The 10,000-nt window shown below is 47.9% G+C and overlaps 2 protein-coding genes across 7 annotated transcripts in view; both read right to left on the bottom strand.

Moving 5' to 3' along the window:
* Window positions 1-3,476, bottom strand: part of psmd3 (proteasome 26S subunit, non-ATPase 3) — a 6,246-nt gene extending 2,770 nt beyond the window's left edge. The window contains exons 1-4 of the mRNA XM_086290394.1: window positions 3,164-3,476; window positions 725-915; window positions 417-557; window positions 1-90 (exon numbers count right to left, since the gene is read on the bottom strand). The exon at window positions 1-90 is cut by the window's left edge and continues 47 nt beyond it. Of these exons, the coding sequence (XP_086146520.1) occupies window positions 1-90; window positions 417-557; window positions 725-915; window positions 3,164-3,344 (603 nt within the window). The 5' untranslated portion in view covers window positions 3,345-3,476. The remainder of the gene's footprint in view (window positions 91-416; window positions 558-724; window positions 916-3,163) is intronic.
* A 4,081-nt stretch (window positions 3,477-7,557) lies between these two features.
* The window catches only part of LOC147333300 (leucine-rich repeat-containing protein 3B-like), a 4,257-nt gene continuing 1,814 nt past the window's right edge, over window positions 7,558-10,000 (bottom strand). For 4 of the 6 annotated variants that reach the window (XM_086290389.1, XM_086290388.1, XM_086290387.1 and 1 more), the window contains 5 exons: window positions 8,794-9,148; window positions 8,467-8,592; window positions 8,215-8,376; window positions 8,066-8,144; window positions 7,558-7,930 (listed from right to left, as the gene is read on the bottom strand). In XM_086290389.1, coding sequence (XP_086146515.1) covers window positions 7,698-7,930; window positions 8,066-8,144; window positions 8,215-8,376; window positions 8,467-8,592; window positions 8,794-9,042 — 849 coding nt within the window. In that variant the 5' untranslated portion in view covers window positions 9,043-9,148 and the 3' untranslated portion in view covers window positions 7,558-7,697. Of the gene's footprint in view, window positions 7,931-8,065; window positions 8,145-8,214; window positions 8,377-8,466; window positions 8,593-8,793; window positions 9,149-9,532; window positions 9,794-10,000 lie in introns of those variants that run through there. The other 2 variants (XM_086290390.1, XM_086290391.1) reach the window with 2 other exon arrangements.

The raw sequence follows: 10,000 nt of genomic DNA, 5'->3' as shown, positions 1-10,000 counted from the left end.
GTAATAGTAGCACTTGGCGGCGACCAGGTCGAGAGCGCGGCGGTTCTTGGAGACGATCTTCTGCAGCAGGTCGTCCGACACTTTCTGCGCCTGAAACACAAACGTCACCGTCAGCACACAACAGAGCGTCACCGGCGAGCACAGAGTCCCCCGGCTCGAGTCCTTCGACCTTCGTCTTCAGCTGTTCACGCCGGCTCACAAAAGGCGTTTGTGCTGCTGGTTACCGAGGCGGGTCTCTGCAGCTGCTCGTGGAAAAACCCGGAGACTATGCGGGACACACACACACAGGTGAGTGAGGGGCGGGTCTCTCACACACACACACACACACACACACACACACAGGTGAGTGAGGGGCGGGTCTCTCACACACACACACACACACACACACACACACAGGTGAGTGAGGGGCGGGTCACCTCAGTGTATCTCTTGTTGTTGGTCAGGTGAACCACCAGCAGCAGCTGCAGGTACGCCTCCACCTCTGGCAGCAGAGGAGCTGCCGCCGCCTTCCCCGTGCGAGGACGAAACTGAACGTCTCCGTCGGCCATCTCCATCGGCTGAGACACACACACACAGACACACACAGACACACACAGACACACACACACCATCTGATCAGGAATCGATCACCTTGTTATAAATAATCAGGTTACTGTTTGATGATGCGGCTCTCAGAGGTCAGGGTTCACTTCCTGTTTGTCATTAATTCAAAGCTGCCGCTCACCTCCTCCAGGAAGCCCAGCAGGAAGTCTCGGGTGGTGGCGTTGTTGGTGAAGAAGCCACAGATGGCTTTGTGGAGCACGTTGGTGTTGAGGCGGCGGCTGGTGGACGGCAGCGCCCGCAGAGCGCGGAGCACGAAGCGAGGCTCCTTCCCCGACACGGCCTTCTCGATCTGCTTCACGTGCTCCTTAATATCTGGGGGGGGGGGGGGGGGGGTGACATTAGCACCAGTCACATGACCCACAGACCTCGGCTCAGCGCGATCCTCATGTTTACGCCTTTTCATGCGACCTTTGACCTCCATCCATGCAGATGCTACAGAGAAGGAGCTTAGCTGCTTACAGCTGTGCTCATGACAACGCGGCTCTACATCCATGCCGTAAGGTGACGGTTACATCCTCCTGAGAACCGGACGATCCATTCATGTCTCCTGTTACACCTGAGCCGCCCTGATAGGTCCTGGTGTTCTACACAGACGACGTCCTGGGCTTGCATTCATGCCTCATGTGTTAGGGCGGAGCACAAAGTCGAGGCTCACATCAGTCTCAGGTAGGACTGGGTGATACACCGAGTTTTTAAATATATCGATATAGTCTATGTTACGTTATAACTAGACTTGTGGAGCCGCATGTTTGCCTCGCTTTCGTCCACTTTTGTCTCTGCGCTGCGTTACTCGGCCTCGCCTCTCCTTCACTGAACACAACTCCCCCTCCGCCATCGCTTCACCTGCAGGCAGGACGGACACGGCAGCTATCAAAGAGGAGCTGCTCGGTAAAAAGAAAACATTTGGAGACTATTTTAGTGCTGTCAGCGTGACGTTAACGCCATAACGGCATTAACGGGGCAAATCTCTGTTAACAAGTTACCGCGGATCGCCCCGTGCGGGGCTGGACAGCGTTAACGAGCTACTGTTTTATTTTATTCATGGAGCATTATTATTTAATAAGTGCTGATAATTTATTTCTGAGTAATTTTTCCTTGTACATCAGCGCTGTATGTTAATAAAAATGCCTGTGTGAGATCTGGGACACAGCTTTGACTAAGAACTCTCTCTTTGTTCTCACTTAACGGCTTTAAAAATATCGAGATATATATCGTATATCGCCATCCAGCTAAAGAATATCGAGATATGAATTTAGGGTCATATCGCCCAGCCCTAGTCTCAGGCAAACTGATGTTTATGTTTATCCTTCATTGAGGCTGGGTTTCAAAGATTCATTAAATCCTGAATGATTTCAATATAAATGTATTTTAACGCCAGAATCTCAGGTTAAAGCTCACACAACTATTTCAACAACCACCAAACAGCTAAAACTGTAAACGGGAGCAGACATGCAAACACAGAGCGTGGATCGTCCACAGACGCCGTTGGGCTGAAAGCTGCAGGTTTCATCACTCTGACCAAACCTGACTGAACCAGCAGCAGAAGATCAAACTACGCTTCATGTTTGATAAACTCTTTTTCTCTCCTGCACTCCTTATTGTGTCGTACATGTCATTGTCTTTCTTTATGCCACCTGTTCTGACCGGTCTCCCCGATGTGGCGTCTGTGTAATGTACGGGCGGAAGAGGTCCTATTTCTCTGGCTGTTACGTCCTGCACAGCTCTCTCTCCCTCTCTGCACTCAGAGACCATCAAATCTGTTTTCTGGGGGGGGGGGGTTCTGGTGCCGGTGTCGTGCCAAAGTAGGTATCCCCGACAGAATTTGTTTCCCCTGTGCTGGGAGCAGGAAGTACTGATGTTTTCATTTTGTGAAAAAGGGAAAAATTAGCATCGTTACGTTAGCATTCAGTTTGGGGGTTACAACAGAGAATTATATATCAGATGGGATTATTTTAATAAACCATTAACATTTTGGCTGATAACTATTTTTATTCTCCTGTAACTTTACTCTATAAAGAGCTAAATCCTCCAAAGTTTCAGGAGAAATGCGTCATAATAAGAAGTGTTTGTGAACGAAAAATCAGCAATGTGGGATCCTGTTTGTCCGTGATTTACACAGGGGGAACAAATTGTGGCAGGATCAGCCTGATATTATTTGTGTCCCACTATAACTTCGTTGTGTAAAGAGCTAACATCTCCAAAATGTCAGGAGTAGTTAGTCATTACAAGAAGTGTTTGTAAACTAAAAATCAACAATGTGGGACCCTGTTTGTCCGTGATTTGGACAGTCCAGCGTGTGCTCCCGACGCAGGGGAAACAAATTCTGTCGGGGATACCTAGTTTGGCACGACACCGGTCTGAAGGGGAACGGGGCCCGGTCCGGACCCGCGAATGGGAGAGGTTGGTGTCGGTTTTAAGCTAAATGACGCGCAGACTCTCTGGGGCTGTTAGCCCCTCATGCTAATAGGCTAACCGCCGAGCTGCCGTGACTCCCCCAGCACAGACCCCGTTCCCGGGTCTGTGCTGGGGGGTATCGGTATTGGTGTTTGAAGAGTTTTACCGTCCAGGGTCAGGCTGTCCTGCTCCTTTGGCTGTTTGGCCGCATTAGCCGCCTCCTCTTCAGGCATCTCCACGTCCTGCGGCTCTGGGCCCACCTCCTTCGGCTCCTTTGGCTTCTCTGCCTTCGAGTCCCGGTCCCGGCCTCCCGCCTTGTCGCGTCGTTTGGCCGCGGTCTCCTTCATGCTGTGTCTGGGTGGATGAAACCGAACCGAGCTGAACCACAATGACTGGACACTATTCTGTGGCGCAGAGGATTCTGGGATATGACAGGCAGAAGCAGAAGAGAGCGGAAACAGCAGCGCAGGCTCGATAATCGATCACAGATGTGTGTGTGTGTGTGTGTGTGTGTGTGTGTGTGTTCCTGTCTAGCTATCTTTGTGAGGACCGAAATCTGTCACTTGTGAGTCACACACTCACTGGTCCTCATAAGTTTGAAGACCTTTTTGAGGCTCAAAATGTGGTTTTAGTGTGTGTGTGTGTGTGTGTGTGAGAGAGAGATGTGTTTTAGTGCGTTGCATTGATCCGCGGATTTCTGACATATGAAAGTCTGACCCTGCAGGGATCCATAGACTGTGCCGAACACACTGTGATTTCTGATGTTATTTGAATATGAAGTGGCGAACATAACGATGGTGTCTCTGTAACTTTAGAGTCAGAATAATGAAGTCAGAATAAGAGTAAAGACATGAACTCAGCAGAACAAACGGTTTATTTCACGCGTGGAGTCAGAATGACGGCTGAGCTCACTGAACACAGAGGACACAGTTCAAACAAACAGGGCTGATGGAGAGCCAGGGAACAGTTCTCTGAATCACACGTACCGCCTCAAACATCTTCAAGAAACCAAAATGCAGTGTTGGGAAGGTTACTTTTAAAATGTATTCCACTACAGATTACAAGTATTTTGTAACGTATTCTGAATACTTTGGATTACTTAATATATTATCATGCTTTTTACAACTACATGAATGTCCTATTGCTGTGTGATTTATTACTGTTACTGAAGGTTACTCGTCACACCAACTAGATGTTTAAATCTTAATATAAATGAGTAACAGTAGGTGGACATTAGGTAAGGCTGCACTTTTTGCAGCGATCTCGTATAGAAAACTATTCCACGCGTATATAAAACAGGTCCGCGGCTCCGAACCGTAGTAAAGGACCTCTGGCTGATACGTCGGGTTCGTGTCGGCTCGTAGCTGAAAACTAGCTTTACTTTGTTGTCTGGGTCACTTTGCTAGCAGAGACAGAGAGAGGCGTTGAAAGGCTGCTCCAACAGAGCTTATTGTTTCAGAGGAAAACACGAACACGGTGTACAGTCGAGTCTTAATAGCTTACTTACAGCTGGGCTCGTCAGGCCCTCTGTTTGGCTGCAGTGGTTATTATTATATTTACATGCTTCCAGCTCCCGTTTCTGCTCCGTGACAGCTCCTACCTTTCCTTTTTCTCCCTCCTCGCGCTCACAGACACATCATGGGTATGGCAGTCCATTCTCCCTGCAGCACAGACTACACTGCCCATCAGGCTGCATGCTTTAGGGCGATGCCTGTAACACTCTGCCTGTTGCCTTCATATTAAACAATTTTTGTGAATAATTTTTAAAAAATATTTCTTCCAATCATTATGCTGCTGCAGGTAGGGGTGACGTGGGCCGTGAGACTGAGACATTAGAGCCTCTTAATGCGTGTTTGTTCGGGTTTCCACCGGCGTGGAATTACCAAAAATAGAGAGGACATAGCCGAACATATGAAACAGGAAAAGACCGCCATGTAATCCATTTACTTCAACAAAGTAACTGTATTCTGAATATCATCTTTTAATTGGTAACTGTAACGGAATACAGTTACTCATACTTTGTATTTTAAATACATAACGGCGGTGCATGTACTCAGTTACTCCCCAACACTGCCAAAATGCTTCTCTAGAACTTCGAGGCCCAATATGTCTTTGTGTGGGTGAAACCATAGGATGATGACCAATGACATTATGGCATTATATTAAGAAAGTCTCATGGTGGTGTCAGGAAGGTCAGAGTACTTCCTGAAGAGCTTCACAGCCAAACGACCGTCCTGTGATTTTATATCTGTCTCTGCTGACGTCACGCTGCAAAGGCACAAAGCCTTCAAGTGGAGAGCAACAACAGTTCCCTCGTCATGATTCATTTATTAAAAAGAAAAATATTTCCCCTGCTGGTGTAAAAACCACTCAGGGCGGTCCTGACTGTGGAAGCCACCTGAGGAAGAGCTTCAGGGGATCCTAGAACTTCCTCAGTAACCTCTCAGTGACCAGTTTTACATTCTCACGCATCCCTGCGGCTTCCTCACAGAGAGGTCAGCCCAAAATCAAAATCACCATCTGCCCATACAGCAGCATCACCTCTCAGGTGAAGGGGCCGCTCACAGTGAAATGTGAGCATGTGTAGTCTTTGTGTACCTACACGTTCTGCTGCACAGCCATGCTGTGGTTGGTGAAGTTCAGAAGAAAGGAAAACTGCAGAACGAACTTTGAGGGCTTTTGTTTATTGTTGGTAACCAGGTCCTACTGCAGCTCTTCGTGTTTTCTAAGCACGGCTAGCATCCTGTCTAGAACCAGTTTCACGTGTTTCTCCTGCAAAAAGTCTGAACTGGTACCACTCACTTCACCAGATGCACCTTGTTTAGTTCTCTCACCTTTGATTGGGTGTGGTGCTTGTCCTCGATTGCACTCACCTGTCACACATTATATAAGGACTGCATTCACTTTTGGCTCACTCTTTCTTCACTTCCACACGGGGCGGCAGCTGAGGTGAGGTTCTATTTGGGTTTTATTTTATGTATTGTTTAAGGGAATGAGTAACTTAAATCTCTGTTTTCCTGTTTTCTTTCAGCTGTGGCAGTCCATGAGTGTCTTTGTTTCCTTCCTTCTTTGCCTTATTTATTCGAGAATAAAAGGAGAACCCTGAGAATAATTCTGAATTAGATGGCTGCTTATTCTTCTTCTAACCGGATGAGCCCATGATGCTGATTGCTTAAGCCCTGAACCTTCCTTCCTCCAAAACATGGTAAGCGTGTCGTGGAAACTAACAGTTGGTAAAGACGCAAAGTTTCGGTGTTTTTTTTTGCTTCAGGCTGGGGTCCTTCTGATGTTGTTTTCCCCAGAGCCGATACTTAGAGGAAGGACGTCATCCAGGCTGGTTCTGATAAGGTACCAAGACCAAACTGGATCTGCACCACCACTGGGACCATGTCGGTGGAAAACTAGTATCAGACATCTCTGAGAAACTCAGATCACATCGATCTAGGAGAACAAACAGTCTCTATAAGGAAGTCACAGGAAAGTTTGAGAGTCCTTGTGAAGGGCTTATGGGCTTGTGAAGAGACTGAGAAGGTTCTAGGAGGACTTGAATATGTTGTAGAAATCTTTCACAGGACACTCTGAAGACGTGCTTCAGAAGGTTACAGGGTTCTCACATTCTAGAGAAGCTTTGTGGTTCCTTAGAGATGCTGAGTGTCAGTGAGGTATTGCATTGCATCATTAGGGAGTCCTTTATGTGCTTTTGTAACTTTTGGAGGGGAGCAACTGATCAGAAGGTACCTGGAGTCCCGTGGGCACCTGTGGGCAAAGAATGTCTGTGAAGGTTCTCAGTCATCCAGGTCATCTTAGTCAAAGGAGCTTGCAGAGAAAAGCGTCTGGACTTCTTTAAGTTACTTGAAGACGTTTCACCTCTCATCCGAGAAGCTTCTTCAGTTCTAAGGTCAAATGGTGGAGAGTCCCAGATATAAACCTAGTGGGAGTTTCCCCCCACAGAGGGACAAAAGGACCCCTGATGATCCTCTAATCACATGAGCCAAGGTGTGAAACTGGGTGTGGGTCCCAATCAGCCAGAGTTTCGGGTGTGTTCATTGTGAAACCTGGCCCCACCTTATCATGCGAATTCCTGAGGTCAGACGGCCCAGGATGTGAGTGGGCGTTAAGGCGTCTGGGAAGGATCTCAAAACTGGATTATAGATGGCAGAGAGTTGGTGTCGTAAGCCCCGCCTCTGTTCAAAGATGGTCGCTCACAGTGGACATAGATGCTTTTTTCACTCCTCTTTCAAACCATCTGTCCTCTCTGTCCAAAATGTGAACATTGGCATCCTCGAAAGAGTGACCTTTGACCTTTAGATGCAGATGGACTGCTGAGTCTTGTCCTGTGGAGGTGGCTCTTCTGTGTTGTGCCATGCGCTTGTGAAGCGCATGGCACAACACAGAAGAGCCACCTCCTGATTGGGGCCCACACCCTGATTGGCTCAGGGGGTCCTTTTGTCCCTCTGTGGGGGGTCACTCCCACTAGGTTTATATCTGGGACTCTCCACCATTTGACCTTAGAACTGAAGAAGCTTCTCAGATGAGAGGTGAAGCGTCTTCAAGCAACTTAAAGAAGTCCAGATGCTTTTCTTTGCAAGCTCCTTTGACTGTGGGCAAAGAAATTGCTCTGGAAGTCATTACGGATGTCTTTGAGGGAAAACACAGCTGTGGGTAACTCTAGACAGGCATTCAGGAATTCCAAAAGGTCATCATGAAGTTGTCTTTTTGGGTTTATAAGGATTTTTGCTCTCCAGTAACTTCAGGTACTCCAGGTTTCGGCGTGTGACCGCCTGGTTCTGGCGGATGTAGTAGGCCAGGTAGCAGATGAGCATGAAGAGCCAGAGGAACATGGTGACGAGTGTCACCACATCAGTGGTTCTCCTCACAGACAAACACAGATCCCAGTCCTCCATCAGCACAACCAGTGGTATCCCGACAGCTCCTGTAACACCACATCACACAGTGTCAGACCATAAATCAGTGTGTAGCCAAAAGTAAAGAACAAAATGGTACAAAAGAAGGAAAAATGATGTGTTGTGTGTTCTTTGTTCAGCACATCTGCTGAGAGAAAGCTTACCGAGGTTTGGGAGATCAGAGGTTGCACAGACAACTTCTGCTAGTGAGGTCGGGTCCAGATCCAACTGAGGCATGGACATCTAAACACAAACAGAAAGTTGTAATGACTTTGTGTGAACTACAAACACACATCATTGCATCTGTGCACACCTCCATCCTGCAGTCACAGTGCCAGGGGTTATGTGTGAGGTTGGCCTCAATCTGCAGACCGCCGAGCACCGGCAGCTCCAGCGTGGACAGGCGGTTGTACGACAGGTCCAAGAAAGTAAGCGAGTCCAACCCACGGAAACAACCGTCTTCAAGTGAGGAGAGCTGAGGAGGGCGAAACAGTATGATCCTGCTGTGTCTTACTGGTATTAAACTGGTGCATACTCTAAACTGGTATGAAGAGCTGTTCACTACCTGGTTATGTGACAGGTCGAGCTCATCGAGCAGGAACAGACTGGAGAACGTGTCGGCCGCCAGAGAGGTCAGCAGGTTTTTATTCAGAAACAGACGAGTGGTGCGGTTCGGCAGGCCGATGGGTACCTGAGCGCACAAACACACCTGGATACTGTGAGCGCACGGATGCTGTCTGCTAAAGCTTAAAGAACATCCTCATCCTGCCTGAGAACTTAAAGTCAGGGGTAGTTTCATTCTCGGGTTGGAGGTTTTCACAGGTCATTCAGAGGCTAAAGTCCACCTGAAGCTAGGAAAAGCAGCCACACACGCACACAGACACACACACACCTGGGTCAGTCTGAGTCCACTGCAGCGGACCGTCAGTCCTCCGTCTGCTGTCTCCAGTCGGTGGCAGGCGCTGATAGTGGAGACTCGGTTGCCACGACGCCACAATGCCACAGTGAGCGGTGATGTGGCCGACACCAGGCTGAGTGACGTCAACACCAGAAGAAGAAGAAAAAGGAGGCGGGGCATCCTCTGCAGTGAAACATCCACCACAGTGGAAGGCATCGGCAGCAGGTGCTTGGCGTGGGACATGATGATCACAGAGTCGACTTGTTACTTTAACTTCCTGTCACATGTTCAGCTGCTGGCGGCCATTTTGACTCGGTGTAAGCAGCAGGGAGCCGGGGGTGGAGCCTGTCTGCAGAAAAACAGTTCAAAGTTCAGCGGTGCCCCCTGCAGACTCCAGTCCTCACACTGATGTTTGTTGGAATAAAGACTCAGACGTCAGAAACACACCATCACGGTCAGCTGATCAATAATCATTATTAACTTGTTGTTAACACTCGTAACTGATATCAGGCGCCGGGAGAGGAAGTTTCTGGAATAAAACAATGTTGTAACAAAACAGCAGGAAAACAAAAGATTAAGGCGGGGATTACACAGAGTGAGGAGGAGGAGAATAAAGGGATGAGAAGAAGATAAAGGAGACGGATTCATGAAGCCAACGAGGAAATGAGCAGATTATCAGATTAAATCCTCCCACAGGGATTAAGAAAGAAGAGAGAAGAAAAAAGAAGTTAACCTTCGAACCCTTTAAAGCTGCTGGTCTGTTCCTCTGGGCTCCGCTACACCGACGAGGCTTTTACTTTGAAACTTTTCATCACTGTGGTAAACGTAGCCTTTGTTCACAGCTACAGATTCGAGTTCTTACTGTTAGCTGGATCAATAAAGCCTCAGATCAATAATAATCAGTGACATTGTTCATGTTTTATTGATCCGGGTAAAAAATCTGACTGAGATTCAAACTTCCTGTTGTCTCAGCACTCATGTAAAAGGAGGAATTCTGTCATCCTGTCATGTGACTCCTCTTCCTCAGTGTTTTCTATTCAAAAGGACTCTTCCTGTCCTTGCCTTTCACAATAAAAGCCTGTTGTGCTCTTTCAGTAGTGAACTGTTGTTGATAAGAAACTGACAGGATTACAGTGAAGTGACCTCCAGCTGACCGCAGGACTACATCCATCCACGCTCACTGTGAACACAGCCCAACACT

Source organism: Aulonocara sp. 'chitande type north' Nkhata Bay, linkage group LG4 (assembly GCF_057382095.1).
Source record: "Aulonocara sp. 'chitande type north' Nkhata Bay isolate Kocher_YH1m ecotype deep benthic linkage group LG4, A_spYH_male_GT1.1, whole genome shotgun sequence".
NCBI classification, from domain to species: domain Eukaryota; kingdom Metazoa; phylum Chordata; class Actinopteri; order Cichliformes; family Cichlidae; genus Aulonocara; species Aulonocara sp. 'chitande type north' Nkhata Bay.
Note: the sequence above shows the minus strand (reverse complement) of the source record. Positions and strands in the feature narration are given on the sequence as shown.